Genomic DNA, 14,206 nt, shown 5'->3' with positions numbered 1-14,206 from the left:
TATATTTATAATCATATAATGAACATTTTTATATTAATAATATATAACTTTAAACTCTAAATGTGAAACTAAGTTCTTTGAGACTTTTAATTTGTTTAGAAAGTTGGTAGGTATATTTAAGTTGTTGTGAAATTATTATGTTTAATTTGTTTAGATTTTATTTAACTACTTTTGTTAATTTGTATTTATTTTTGATTGTATATTATTTCGTGGATAGATATGAATTTTTGTAGATTCGGATATCTAAATATCCAACAAATAATAAGATTGAATAGTAATACTTGAATAATTTATGAACTCAAATTTTTAGATAAATTTGAGGAATCAAATAATTTAAAAAAACAGGGATTCCTGCTTACTGCTAAGGACTTGCATTGTTCATCAAGTACAGGCTAGGCCTGCGAAACTTCATTTCAATCACTTTTATAAGACACTTCATTACAATCTGACCATTCTAGAGGAAAAGAATTGAAGTGATTGTACTTTATTCGTAGAAAATAATTGAACTTCCAATTATGGAGAATACTTGGAGGAGTCTTCAAAGGTTCAGGCTCCTCCACTATCACCGTTACAGGTCAGTGGAATTTAATTTGAGCGGTGGAAAATTCAATTCATCAAGGCAGTTTTTTTTATGAACAATGCAACCCATCCTCAAACAAGTCCTTTCTCCAACATAATCAAAATTAACTTTTTGTGGCTCATGTTAGACCTAATATTGTAATCGAATCGAATCGAATCAAAATTTTCGAGTTAATCGAGTTTTCGAATCTCATTTTATCATCCTAACTTTATTTGAAGTTTTCTCGAATCGAGTCGAGTGAGATGGAATTCGAATCGAATCGAATCGAATCGAATATATTTGTTCGAGTTAAATTTTAAAAAATAATTTTGGGTCCTTGTAACCATTGTCACCCATCGTAATAAAATTTGTCCACCTTAATCAAATTTTTTATTAACTTTCTTCACCTCATAATTTATTTATTAATTTTTTATATACTGGTTAGCTTATTTGTTTGCTTAGTTATTTCAATTATCTTCGGATTCTTGTCACTATGTATTTTGGAATTAAAAATATATTAAATATAAAAATATGATTTTTTAATAAAATTTATTTTAAAAATAAAATTTGAAATTGATACCAATATAAAATTTTAACACGAATATTTTATGGCATAATTAAGAATTCAATTTTAATATAAATATTCAATATGACTAAACAATTCAATAATATAAATAATATAAAATGTGAAATTTAATTTAATAATATAAATAGTATATATAAATAAAATTATTACTATTTATGTTTAGTGATTTTTGGATAATTTTGATTTTTATTTGAGAGTAAAGGGTGAGAAGTAAAAGTTTAGGGGAAAATAAAAGTTTTGGGGAATAAAAGTTTGAGGAAAGTAAATAGGGGAGTAAAATTTTGGAGGAAAATATTAAAAAAAATTGGAGGGGAGGGTTTGGGGTAGATGGGAGGTGGGATGGGAAGAGAATAAAAGTTTTAGGGGAAAAGTGGGAGGGAGTAAAAATTTTGGGGGAAAATAAAAAGTTTTGAGGGTTTTTGAGAGTAAAATTTTGAAAAAAAAATGAATGGAAGAGTAAAATTTTGGTGGGAAATAGATTTTGGGTAGATTGGGGGTTGGGAGGGGAGGGGAGTAAAAGTTTTGGGGGGAAAGTGAGAAGGAGTAAAAGTTTTGAGGGAAAAGTAAAAAAATTTGGGAGTTTAGGGTAAAATCAAAAAATATTATAGTTTGATATTGAATTATTCGAATTATTCGAGTTATTCGAATTCGAAAACTCAACTCGATTCGAACTCGAAATTCGAAAAAAAAATTCGAGTTGATTTGAATAACTCGATTAACTCGAATAACTCGATTCGTTTAACTCGAAATTCGATTTTTTTTTCGATTTTTTCGAGTCGAATCGAATTTTGCTCACCCCTACCTAATATCATGTGCAGAGAGATTTTGTCTTTTTTTTTATAACGAGGTGATTAAAATTTTCATTAATGATGGTTAATATTCCTTAATCAATCCACAATGAGATAAGGTGAGATAGAACAATAGCCGATACGATTGCGCGCACCACCAAATCGTTGCCGCTAGCACCATTATCATTTCATTGCGTTAGAAGGTCTCATTTGAAAAGCCTTTCTTCTTTTCTTACAATTAGATGCTAAAAACTATCTAATTTCTTGCATTACGGGGTTAAAATTTTAGTTTGGTAAATTGCACGGCCTTAAGTAATTTTTTTGTTTCAAATCTACCTAAGTCAGTCTATCTTTTGTAAGTGAGAATTCTCAAGGGAAATTCTCCAAGGCATCAACACAAAGCGGAAGCAAACTCAAAAGAAAAAAGTACTTGAATCGAACTGAAAATACGAAAACAATGCCCACAAGGTGTTTGAGTAAATACTCTCAAACATATTCAATAACAATGAATGGGATGATTACAAATGAGGTACTCTATTTATAGTTGAACTCTCCCAAATCCAACGATATAATTTAAACTACACCGATGATAAAGATTAAAGCCTATCTACAAGATGAGAGTCCTAAGGGATTTAAACTTTATACAATTTTATCCCTTAAGATTTACAATATTCAACATGATAGCTCTAGTTTTATTGGAGTGTTCCACTAGGCCTCTAAGACTTTAAGTAGATATAATTCTCCATATGTTTCACGAATTGAGCTAATTCAAGTGGATCAAATGATCCCCATGAGCCGTTATGTGTGCATTTGTCATGAGTTTTGATCCGTGGCTTGTTAACCTGCCACTAATTATAGTGGTAGTTTAAATACATTTCGGCACTTAACAAACTTATTTTCTTGGCATTTTATAATTAATTATTACATTTTTATATTAATAGCTTAGAATCTAAATATTAATAAAATAAGTGTTTTTATGCATTTTCTAATGTTTCGATGATTTGTAAGGCTAACATGGGTCTCGGGAGTGATTAATGGGCTAATTAAGTGTGTAGGATGCCAATTCAGGTCCAAGAATACAAGGAATAATTGTTGGGCCGCAAGACAAGGGAGCTCGGTAGAACAACAAAATTGTCAAGGCTAAAAAGCATCCCATGTCGTGATGAGGAATTTCCCCTTGTCATGACGACGCAACAATCATGAGAAGGCATTCACGATAGCGATGTCGTGACGGGGAGTCTTTCTACATTAGGATGACGTGACAAAGGCAGGCCAAAATGAGCTAAATCCTAGGACGGAACTCTTGGGATATTTTCATATTTAGACCCTAGCAATCTAAGATTATATTGTATTAATTAGTATCTAAATGTATCTTGTGTTGTGTGGGCACCAAGTAGCTCGTAGCTATATAAGTAATTTTAGGGTAACCGGGATTGGTAGACAGGACAGTGTAGACTTAAATAGACAGTTTTTTACTATTCAGTTTTCTTTGTATTTTATTTTGATGTTCGTTTAGTCGGATCTTATCTATTCCGATGTGAAGACAATTACGAGCGAAGATTGCTTTGGATCCGCACTTCAATATATTTATCAATGAGCATTCTCTTCACTTTTCTATTTTATTCTTTTATTTATATTTCGTTAATCTGATCAATTAACATTTGTATGAATAGTAGAACAATTTCTTGTGCTTTATTCATATCTCGCATGATTCGATTATTAAATTAATTTATCTGTTAAGTGATTATTTATCTGAAATTAGTTGTTTATTCAAGAGTACTTAGTATATTAGGGAATGACACCCTTGATAGAATATTTAGACAGGTGAGACCAGAAGGGTATCCTATCGTGTGTATACCTTGTGCCAAACAATGAGTCCGAGAGGGTATCCGCATGCCTAGGAAGAGACTGAAAGGGTGACTTAGGTGGTAATCCTTAGTGAAGATGAGACCGGAAGAGTATTTTTAGCTAAGAGTGATAAATAACTCAATCGAGGATAATTAATTATTTACTTAGATAATTAGGGATTTAATCGATCATAAGCTAGAGGCTCGCATTGTCAACACTAGGAATTGGAAATTCCCTTAGGTTAATTTTAGATTAATTAACTTCATTAGTTTAATTAATCTTTTAATTTGGGTTCACACTACTGATTTGTGACTTGATTAGATTAGTAATTATTTTCTATAATTAATTTAATAATAAATTTCTCCAATCTGCAATCTCTTGGATACGATCCTCGGAATACTTATCGATATTCTATTGTAACGCTTGCTATATTACAATTTGACATGTACGTTTACAGATACCGCACTTAAATATTTATATTTTTATTTGCACATTTTTAACTTTAAACGTTCGCACATTTAGAGGCGGTCACCCGTGACACTTGCATCCGATTATTATGTCATTAGTATTTAATTAATATTTTAAGTGACATCAAAATGTCTAGTGTAGTTGGTTATCATGCTAATCTCACACACTAGAGGCCCCCGGTTCAAAAGACATGTTTATTCTCTTTTGTGATTTCTTTTTGGTGGTCTCTCAGTATGGTATGCATAAACCGACATCAACACCTTCTCACATGAATGTAACCATAAAAAAGGCATTATGTGATTGGATCCACTTCCCCATAGTTTGGAGGCTCTTTTATCCATTTTATTTTGTTTAAACTACATGCAATATTCTCCCAATCCTCCCATTAACTCATTTAAAGCCCTCACTGAAATTTTCATGCCCCAAACAATGGGTTCAACTTCCTATTGAATTGGCATTAATATCCAAGAATTCATATCCCTCCCATCATTTCTCAATGAAGTGAGAGAATCAAATTGATATTTTCTTCAAATGGGAATAAAATATCTTAGATTTTTAATATCCAATTCAGTCCAACTTAGTTGGTGGGTTCATATTTCATTAACCTATTGTTTGGATTTTGCTACCATTTTTTGGCCCAAGATCCTTCCACCTCATAATTTTCAGACAAGTATATAAAATTAGATTAGAAGAAAAGCAAATGAAGCAAAACTAAAAATGCTCGCGTGTCCTTGCTCCGCCTTCAACCTCCGGGCCACGGCCGCCCCGGCCAATCCTGATATTTCCGACCCAGAACCCGAGCCCAAAGTTAGGAAACTAAAGGGTAGCCCACAGTTCAACAGATGGTACCGTGCACGAGCCTTAAGGTCGGGCCACAAGCTTGAACGACCGAGCCACGGGACTGGGGCGCTTGAGGTGAACCCCTCAGCTCAACGAACCAGTGGGACCTTGTCTTTGGAACCCACTTCAACGGCAAATGACAGCGATCGTGAGGTGGAGTTAACAGACTCGGGGAAGCCAATTTATATGGTATCTGATGGAACTGGATGGACGGCGGAGCATTCCGTTAACGCAGCGTTGGGGCAGTTCGAGCATTGTTTGGTGGATCGTGGGTGTCCCGTAAATACCCATCTCTTCTCTGGGGTATTTTTGTTTCATATTTCAGAACTCGTTTCAGTTACTAATTAATCCAAGTTTTTGTATTTGTTGTAGTTAGTGATGAAACTTGAACTTGTAATGTTTTAAAAACTGGGAAATCAGTGTCATTTAGATTGGTTGAATGACAATGATGATCTGCAATGTTCAGATTGATGATGTTGAGAGATTGATGGAGATTATAAAGCAGGCAGCCAAGGAAGGTGCATTGCTTGTATATACTTTAGCTGATCCTTCCATGGCAGAGTCCGCCAAGCAAGCTTGCAAATTGTGGGGTATACCATCGACGGATATATTGGGTCCAATTACAGAGGCTATTGCTGCTCATTTAGGTGTCTCACCTTCTGGTCTTCCCCGTGGAGCAGCTGGAAGAAACATCCCCCTCTCAGATGAGTACTTTCGGCGGATTGAAGCTGTTGAATTTACAATCAAGCAGGATGATGGGGCACTACCTCAAAACTTAAGCAAGGCTGATATTGTTCTCACAGGTGTTTCTCGTACTGGGAAGACGCCGTTATCAATTTATCTAGCACAGAAAGGATATAAAGTAGCAAATGTGCCTATTGTGAAGGGAGTGGCTTTGCCAAAGGGACTTTTCGAAGTAGACCCTGAGAAGGTTTTTGGTTTGACTATTAATCCCTTGGTCTTGCAAACTATTAGGAAAGCAAGGGCTAAGAGTCTGGGTTTCGGTGACAATGCAAGGAGTAACTACTCGGAGATGGCTTATGTGAAAGAGGAGTTGGAGTTTGCTCGCAAGGTTTTTGCTCAAAATCCTACATGGCCAGTCATCGGTAAACATAATTAATTTACTTATTTTTGTTTAACTCTCCCAACTATTTTGATTCCTTGACATGGAGATACTTAGAGATCATTATTAAGCTTAAGAGGATTAAAAATATGGTAAATTTTGACATTAAGCAGTTAAAGATGTTTGACATATTCATCTGATGAACCTTGGGCTCATCACCTACTGGTCCTTATCCTTGCAGAAGTTACTGGTAAAGCAATTGAAGAAACTGCTGCTGTTATATTGAGGCTCTACCATGACCGTAAGCAAAAGTGTTCAATGCCACGAATATCAAAACGTTACTAATGAAGTAATGAGATGGAAAATTACTTTTTTCTCCAGGTGTGCTGGAGTAATAGGACTTTGCTGCCTTGTAACTACTGAGAAGGGTCGATGAAATTAGCTACAATTTACATGTACAATGGCAGTGCTTCACTGGTTATGAACTATACTAACTACTATTCTATAATGATGCAATACAGCTATGTAGTTTACTTATGCAGTTTGTCCTACAACAAACTTTTCTTTCTGTCAATTGAACATATAAAGATTCTTAATAAAGTGGCAGCCATTATTTGTTACAAGTGGTTTATATTATTGAAAATATATTCTAAAGGGGCTACTTCATTATCTCCCGAACCTGATATATTGATTATTGAGGAAATTAGTACCAGAACGAGTGCAAGGTCTAACTTGTCTTTAATCATTCGTTTATTATTTTGGTTTATTTGAGTCTGCATTTTCTCCCCACTGGGGGATATATAAAACTTGTATCTGGTTTTATCCAAGAAGCATGAATCCGTATTTTCTAGGTGCTCTTGAATTCCTTACCTTAAGAGGTTTTCCATTTGTCAATGACTACAATGTTCTGAATCAGTTTGCTGAATGCTATTATGAAGTTTGTTTTAGTCCTATAGTTGAATTAGTGATTTTGTTGGGTTCTGTATCATGATACTTTAAATTTCTTTATGCTTTCGCATGATTCATACAGTTGAAATGGACTGCTTCTGTTTGGATGAATAGAATAAAAGATTTTTGTTTTTCACACAGTGAAGAGCATTAGGTAAAAGGAAAGACTGTATTCTGGGATCAGGTGTGGCTTTATGGAACTGAAACAATTCAACATGTCTGAAGCAGCTTTTCTCAATAGTGAAAATTTTAGCTCTTTGCATGCTCTCATGGTCATAGTGTACATACATATTGCCTATTATTCTGCTTTATTTGCTGCCGGCAGCATGATGCATTTGCTTTTTTGCTCATTTTCACTAACATGGTTTCACAAAAGCACAATGATTACTTGAACCATAACGGAACCCAGGCATTAATGTATCAGTATGAGGAATGATTCAATCTTTCCCACTTCAACTGAACCATCAGTGAGAGTGCTCGGCCTACTTGACAGTTGTGGGAGCAAGCCTACGTGCCTTTGGAAAGAATTCCCCGGCCCCTCTCAATAGGTAGCCCTTCTTTATTCCCCAAAGCCCAAACTTTGGTCCAAAAAAGGTAAGAAACTAGGAGTGCGCATACTGATATGCAAATATACATTTATGTATATACTTTAGTGCCTGTAAATCTCAGGGTCATAGCTATCATCATCTTCCCTCTGCTCAATCACATGAAAGCCACAAAGAACAAGCACTTGAAGTTGGACTGTCAGAAAAAAAAAAGGAAAAAAAAGAAAAGAAGGTATGGGCGAAGGAAAATTAAAAGAAGGGGAGCAAAGGTAACTTTTCTGATCCTCCATGTCAACTTGTCTTATTTGAAGATAAACAAGAAAGCACAAAAAAGTAGGATACCATGTTTTGTTTCATCTCTGACATACATACATACATACATACATACATATTTATGTAAATTTAAAAGGAAAGATTCCTTCTCTTTGTCTTAGTGGAGTAAGGCCTTGTCTTCATCTCCAAAATTTCTTTAAAGAAGCTCTGTTAATGGAAGATTGATTAGCTTTTGTCATCCCATGGCCCACTTTGTCTTCTTTTTCTAAACTTTCTTTTTGTTCTTCACTTCCTGGATAGTTCTCATCAAAAGAAGGCCCTTTTTTTTTTTTTTTTTTTTTTAAAGATGGCCTATCATCAACCACTTGCATCCATTTCTGTTTGTCAAGCATCGAACTCCCATGCGTGTGTTATACTGCAACATATTTTAATCAGCAATATGTTGGTGTGTTATCTTTTCCAGCTACTAATCTAAGCCATTCTCATCTCCATTCGTTTTTCTTATCGACAAGGTGAAATATATCAGCAAAATCGTGCCCATGCTTGACCTGTCGAAGAACGGAAAATTTCACTTCAATATATCAAATCAATTTGTTGAAAGTGTTTATGTAATTTGGAGGTGAAAATACCATAATAGCTTGGAAGCTTACAATGTGGCAAACAACATGAGAATCCTCTTGGGATCAAGCAACCATGGTGGAGGATACCGCCTGAAACTATTCCTCCTCAAACTAAATCTGCTTTCGGTTGCAGCAGTGATATTGCCGGTTGTGATGGCGATCTGATGATGAACTTGTTGGTTGGTGGCAGGATCGGTGGACCCGGCAACCACCGTCCTCGGCTTTTCTGGCATGCAAGACCCTACCAGAGCAATTGCAGTTTCAATAATTCCAAGATCAATCTAACAAAAAGTAATGTGAACTAACAGACATACATGCAGAAGATTGCATCCAAGAGAAAAGAGCCACCAACAAAAAGGACATACTCTCAAGAATCTGTACTTGCACCAAACTAATAAACACACAGCAGATATTTCAAAAAAAAAAAAAAAATAAACACACAGCAGTGCTCAGGTTCATGCATTGAGCTCTCGTGAGTTAAATGACAAAGGCTTTTCCATAGGTGCCCCGTTGTTAACAAGTTAAATTCAAGCAAGGCATGTAATGCCAGCACATGGTGAAGGACCAAGAATCTTAGTATTAAAGTAATTGATAAACCTAATAATATATATATATATATATATATATATATAACCGTATAATTGTGGAGCTATTACTGGCTACTAAACCCCGGAGGTGAGGTTGGTCCAGGTTGGTGATGACTAAACTATTCCCATCTTTTTCAAGGAAATTTCTTATGAGTTAATAATAATAATAATAATAATAATAATAATAATAATAATAACAACCCAGCAATTGGTAAATTGAGAGTGCTTGTACCTCTGGGTGAAGAGGTGGAAACTAAAGAATCCATATCATTAGAATTGGTATGATTGGGAACAATAGTCTTGTTGTCGCCTCGTTGAGACCCTTTTCGTGAAAGGATTTTCTGCAATTTTTTTTAAATCAAACAAAAGATGACTTTTTTTTTGATACATGAATGAAACTGGTTTTTTTAAAAAGCTATAAACACGTGTGATTCAAAAAATACAGCATGTTCAGAAAAGAAGAAGAAGACTTACTGTGATTCTTGAATTTGGATTGACGTCTTTATTGAATCCTCCATGAGAGAAACTTTCCATGTTAATGACAAAGCTATCGGATTGATCAGTTGTGTAGTGAAATCCGTTAGTATGATCCAAAACTGATATCTTTTGAGTGGAGGTCTTCTCTTCTGACACAAGATCCCCGCAGCAAGATGCTAAATCCTACAAGGAATCCGACCAAACACAGTCAGAGGAATACAAAAAAAAAACAGAACAGCGGTTAACTTGAAATTATGATAAAAAAAACTAAAGGATAGATATTAGATGATGAAAGAAATCAATCAAACAGTTGATTACAAGGAAAATGAAATTAAAAAAAAAAACCTAAATATATTATACTTACCAACTTTGGGTTTTCCGTCATGTCCATCATTTTCTCGGGAAAGTGAGGGAAAGATTAGTAAAAAAAAAAAGCAATAAAGGAAGAAACAGAGATACAGTCTCGTTCAGAAGGAAAAAAAAAGAAAAAGAAAGTTCAACAAGAAAAAACTAATCTAAAAATCAAAGAAATCTCGTGAATTACAAACAGCACTTACTGAAGAAAAACACCATTAAAAAGAAAGAGAAGAGGAGAAAGCAAGTATTTCTTTGTTAAATAGATTGGTGAAATGAACAGACTTTATAACAACGCTGGATAGTTCCTTGAAGTTGGCAAGAGGTATTTGTTGTTTTCATTTTTTTTTTTTTATATGAGAGAAGAGAAAAAGACAAGGTTGAAATACCTCTGAAAAAAACAGGCTCTTATATCATTATTTTATTAATAAAAGTACAATAATTTATCTAAATAAAGTAATGCAATTTTGAAATTTTATTATTTTAGAATGAAAAACAAGACAAAGAATTTAGAATTAAAGACTTTGTTTGCTTTTTATATATAAAAAGCAAAATTTTGCAATGAAAACTGGAAATATTTTTATTTATAGCAACCTCACCTCAGGTAAAATATTTTTTGTAGTTGAAATAGCAATGTCATGACATTTGTAAAGAAAGTTTCAGTTTTACTCAACAAAAGGAATTTCAGATATTAAAATATTTAAATCTAGTAAATAGTGGCAAGTTAAGCAGCAAAGAGTGTTTTGAGTTTGGTTCTAATCCATTACTTTTTCATATATATATATTCAATGCATGTTTAATCACTCTTCATATTTTCACACTTTTATTTTTAAGTTTAGTTAAAATATTAAAATATAATTATTTAAAATTTATTTTTGTTTAATTTAATTTAATTATTAATTAAAGATTGGTTTATTTAAATATAATAAGAAATAATTATTTATCAATATATGAGATATTATTATTATTTTAGGCTTTTAAATTTTAAGGTTATAAATCATTATATTTTTGGCAGATAATTATATGTATTATTATCCACTAATCAACATATATCATATATGCTGACATTTATATCTACTATTGATTTTCCATTATTTAACAATCATAAAAATTACGTTTAAAAAAACAACCATACAATTTTGGGCATATAAATTAATTATTGTATCCAAATCAAATTTTGTTTTGCATGAACTTTTATACATTTTATATATTTTTAATTTTCTGTAAAATAAAATAATTATCTTAAATCTAAATATATATTATGTATTGAAAATAATCTTAAAATAATAAGAATGAATTAAAAATAATAACTTTTTCATAATTGATCATTCGATTTCAACTGATAAAATCAATCAAATATGTTCAATTTGAAAAGAAACAAATAAATTCAAATTCTAAATTGACTTAAAAAATCTAAAAAATTATATTAATAAAAATAAAAAATACAAATACGATACATTATCACCCTAATTAGAGGGAGATGGCTTGTAAAAAATTAATCTCTAATTCAGGAGAAAACATATATATGTTTGGAGGGAAAATATTCGGTACACTGTCATCATCAGGATTCCATATGTAAGATTAGAGGGTTGACAAGTGTAGATGTCAATTTTTTAAAATTGTTTATGGAATAAAATACATACGGTTAATACACCAAATACTCACTTTTTTTCATAAATAAAATAGGGTAGTTCTTTTGTCTGCTAAGGTTTTTTAGCACGCTATTTTTTTTCTCTTTCGTTTGTTGAGATCAAGTTGGCATATTCTAGGGTTGGACTATTTGGAAAAAGTGAGGTTTTTCACAAGCAACCGGTCATTGATGGAGGCAAATACTACAAATCTAAATCTGGAGGATGAAGAGGAGGAATTGATCCCATGTGAAAGAGATCCGAACAAAGAAGATGATGAATATCAGTATTGTTTAGTTGGAAAAGTACTAACGGATTGTGTAATTCACTTTCCTTCTCTCAAAAGAACTTTGGTTGATCTATGTCATCCATTGGGGGGAGTAATAATTTCATATCTAGAAGAGAAACAATATATTTTTCGATTCTTCTACGAAGTGGATATAAAGAGGGTGTTGGATGGCATGTCGTGGTCGTTCAACAGACATCTAATAGTTTTTCATTGTTTGGTTAAAGGGGAAGACCCAAAGCAAATTTATTTAAATTATACTTACTTCTAGATTCAAGTCCATAATTTGCCCTTTGGGGGTAATATCAAAGGGATTAGCAAGGAAGTTGGGGGATTTTATTGTACAATTCATACAATATGATGCTGTGCTGATTTCAAGAGGGGAATGAAGGTATATGCGATTCAGGGCAAGAATCGATGTAAGACTAGCCTTGAAAAGAAAGAAAAAATTGGCCTTGGGGCAAGGACGAGAGGGATATGCGTACTTTTAATATGAGTGACTATCCTTGTTCTGTTTCCTACGCAGAAAATTAGGTCATGGGGAAGGATTATGTCTAGTAAGGAAGACAAGTAGGATTCAATAAGTAAAATTTGGATGGAACTAATCATTAAGAGCGTCGTCAAGGAATGAGCTCGTTGGAAGTAAATGGCTAAGGGAGGAGGTGTCAAGCAGACTTCAAATGGGCAATAGTTTCATTGGAATAGAGATAGATATTCGGAGTAGAGGAGGAATAGAAAGAGATGAATCTACCTAAGGTGAATGGTCAATGGGTCAAAGGGAATCAATAATGGAGAATAAACCAATTGAGCATTGTGAAGGAAAAAAATAACAAAGAATAAGGAACAAACATTCAGTTGAGGACAATAATTCAGGTGCATTGATTAAATTTACTGAGAGATCGATGGTCGCTGGTAAGCGTGCTGACCGGGTGCAATAAAAATCTTAAGTTGGAACATTCTTGGATTAGGGCATCCACGGGCGGTTAATTACCTCCGGGATAAGGTGAGACTTGTACTTAAGTGAAAAAAGAATAGAAAAAGTTTGTGCAAGATATGGTTTTACCAATGGAATAGATGTGAGAGCGCATAGGTCCAAAGAGGGATTTTCCATTAGTTAGAAAATGAAGTATGTGGTGTAGTTGAGAAGCTTCTCAACCAATCATATCGATGTGGAAGTCAAGGAAAGAAAAGGAATGTCATCATGGAGACTTAAAGGGTTTTATGGTGCACCGGAAGAACATAAAACAAAGGAGTCTTAAAAACTCTTAAAGAGGTTGGGGAATTATCAAGGGTTGCCATGGATGGTTGTGGGAGATTTTAATGAGGTTATGTTATCTTTCGAGAAAAGGGGTGGCCGATTAAAGAGTGACAAAAATATGGCTTGATTCAAAGAAGTATTGGAGGATTATGACTTTATTGACCTAGGCTTCGTAGGGAAATGGTTTACATGGGAAAGAGGTAAGTCACCTGAAAACAATATTCGTGAAAGAATTGACAGAGGAGTAGCAAACCAAGCATGGTGGGAAATTTTTCTAGGGTATTCCTTAAAACATTTAACGCATGCTATATCATATCATTGTCCAATATTGGTAGATTTGGGGATTAATAGTAACATATATAGGGCTCGTGGGGAAGAGGGATTTAGATTTAATGAAATTTGGGTTTTAGAAGACTAGTGTGAACAACGAATCAAAGACTTTTGGGAGGGGAATTTAGTGGAGGTGCCTTTGAAGTTGCGAATGTTAGGAGAGGTGTTCAATGAGGAGATGGGTCGACTAACGGCCAATAAAAGAAAGGAGTCTACCTTACTAAATAGGAGATTATTAGTAGAGTTGAACTTGGTTGATCCAGATGACGAAATGCTTGCAGAGATGGAAGAAGTCAAGTTGGCATTAAATTTAGAAGTTGATAAAGAAGAATTATTTTAGGAACAAGTGAGGGCAAATTGGCTCAAATTTGGGGATCGAAATATATCATTTTTCCAAAACTTTACAAATCAATGGTAAAAAAGAAATAATCTGAAAAAGCTAAAAAGGTTGAATGGGGAATAGATCGTTGTTGAGGAAGAAAATTTAAGGATAGCGACGGAATACTTCAAGAAACTATTCACGGCATCAGATATGTGGAATGATGATAGAGTGTTATCAGGTATTACAAAGTGCATTCAAGAAAGTATGAACATGGCATTATTAGAAAAATTTAGAATAGAGGAAATGACAATGACAGTAAAAATACATTGTACCTTTGAAAGCATCAGGTATGGATGGTTACCCTACTTTGTTTTATAAAAAATACTAGCATATTGTGGGAGATGAGATCTCTAAGTATTGCTTAGA

General features: G+C 33.7%; 2 protein-coding genes across 4 annotated transcripts; one reads left to right on the top strand and one right to left on the bottom strand.

Moving 5' to 3' along the window:
• The first annotated feature begins 4,903 nt into the window (after positions 1-4,903).
• LOC105773645 (pyruvate, phosphate dikinase regulatory protein 1, chloroplastic) lies at positions 4,904-6,775 on the top strand. Of its 2 annotated transcripts, none has more exons than XM_012595689.2 (3): positions 4,904-5,368; positions 5,556-6,195; positions 6,394-6,775. In XM_012595689.2, the coding sequence occupies exons 1-3, from the start codon at positions 4,967-4,969 to the stop codon at positions 6,495-6,497; spliced, it is 1,146 nt and encodes a 381-aa protein (XP_012451143.1). In that variant the 5' UTR covers positions 4,904-4,966; the 3' UTR covers positions 6,498-6,775. The 2 variants fall into 2 exon arrangements, with proteins under 2 accessions (XP_012451143.1, XP_012451142.1); XM_012595688.2 differs by having other exon boundaries at positions 4,910-5,392.
• Positions 6,776-7,894: 1,119 nt separating this feature from the next.
• On the bottom strand, positions 7,895-10,280 carry LOC105773646 (uncharacterized). 2 transcript variants are annotated; one of them, XM_012595691.2, is made up of 5 exons: positions 9,967-10,280; positions 9,600-9,785; positions 9,358-9,466; positions 8,548-8,779; positions 7,895-8,466 (listed from the first exon to the last, which is right to left on the bottom strand). In XM_012595691.2, the coding sequence occupies exons 1-4, from the start codon at positions 9,994-9,996 to the stop codon at positions 8,565-8,567; spliced, it is 540 nt and encodes a 179-aa protein (XP_012451145.1). In that variant the 5' UTR covers positions 9,997-10,280; the 3' UTR covers positions 7,895-8,466; positions 8,548-8,564. The 2 variants fall into 2 exon arrangements, with proteins under 2 accessions (XP_012451145.1, XP_012451144.1); XM_012595690.2 differs by having other exon boundaries at positions 8,569-8,779; positions 9,967-10,273.
• Positions 10,281-14,206: the final 3,926 nt, after the last annotated feature.

Source organism: Gossypium raimondii, chromosome 6, assembly GCF_025698545.1.
Source record: "Gossypium raimondii isolate GPD5lz chromosome 6, ASM2569854v1, whole genome shotgun sequence".
In the NCBI taxonomy this organism is placed as follows: Eukaryota; Viridiplantae; Streptophyta; class Magnoliopsida; order Malvales; family Malvaceae; genus Gossypium; species Gossypium raimondii.
Note: the sequence above shows the minus strand (reverse complement) of the source record. Positions and strands in the feature narration are given on the sequence as shown.

What these genes read in the sequence shown, in the direction of transcription:
- LOC105773646 (XM_012595690.2), bottom strand. Translation starts at nt 9,996, where the DNA reads ATGATGGACATGACGGAAAACCCAAAGTTG. An exon ending in ATCCAAATTCAAGAATCACA is followed by an intron (nt 9,467 to 9,599) that starts GTAAGTCTTCTT and finishes AAAAAATTGCAG; the next exon opens with AAAATCCTTTCACGAAAAGG. An exon ending in TTCCACCTCTTCACCCAGAG is followed by an intron (nt 8,780 to 9,357) that starts GTACAAGCACTC and finishes TTGCTCTGGTAG; the next exon opens with GGTCTTGCATGCCAGAAAAG.
- LOC105773645 (XM_012595688.2), top strand. Translation starts at nt 4,967, where the DNA reads ATGCTCGCGTGTCCTTGCTCCGCCTTCAACCTCCGGGCCACGGCCGCC. An exon ending in ATACCCATCTCTTCTCTGGG is followed by an intron (nt 5,393 to 5,555) that starts GTATTTTTGTTT and finishes TGCAATGTTCAG; the next exon opens with ATTGATGATGTTGAGAGATT. An exon ending in TCCTACATGGCCAGTCATCG is followed by an intron (nt 6,196 to 6,393) that starts GTAAACATAATT and finishes TTATCCTTGCAG; the next exon opens with AAGTTACTGGTAAAGCAATT.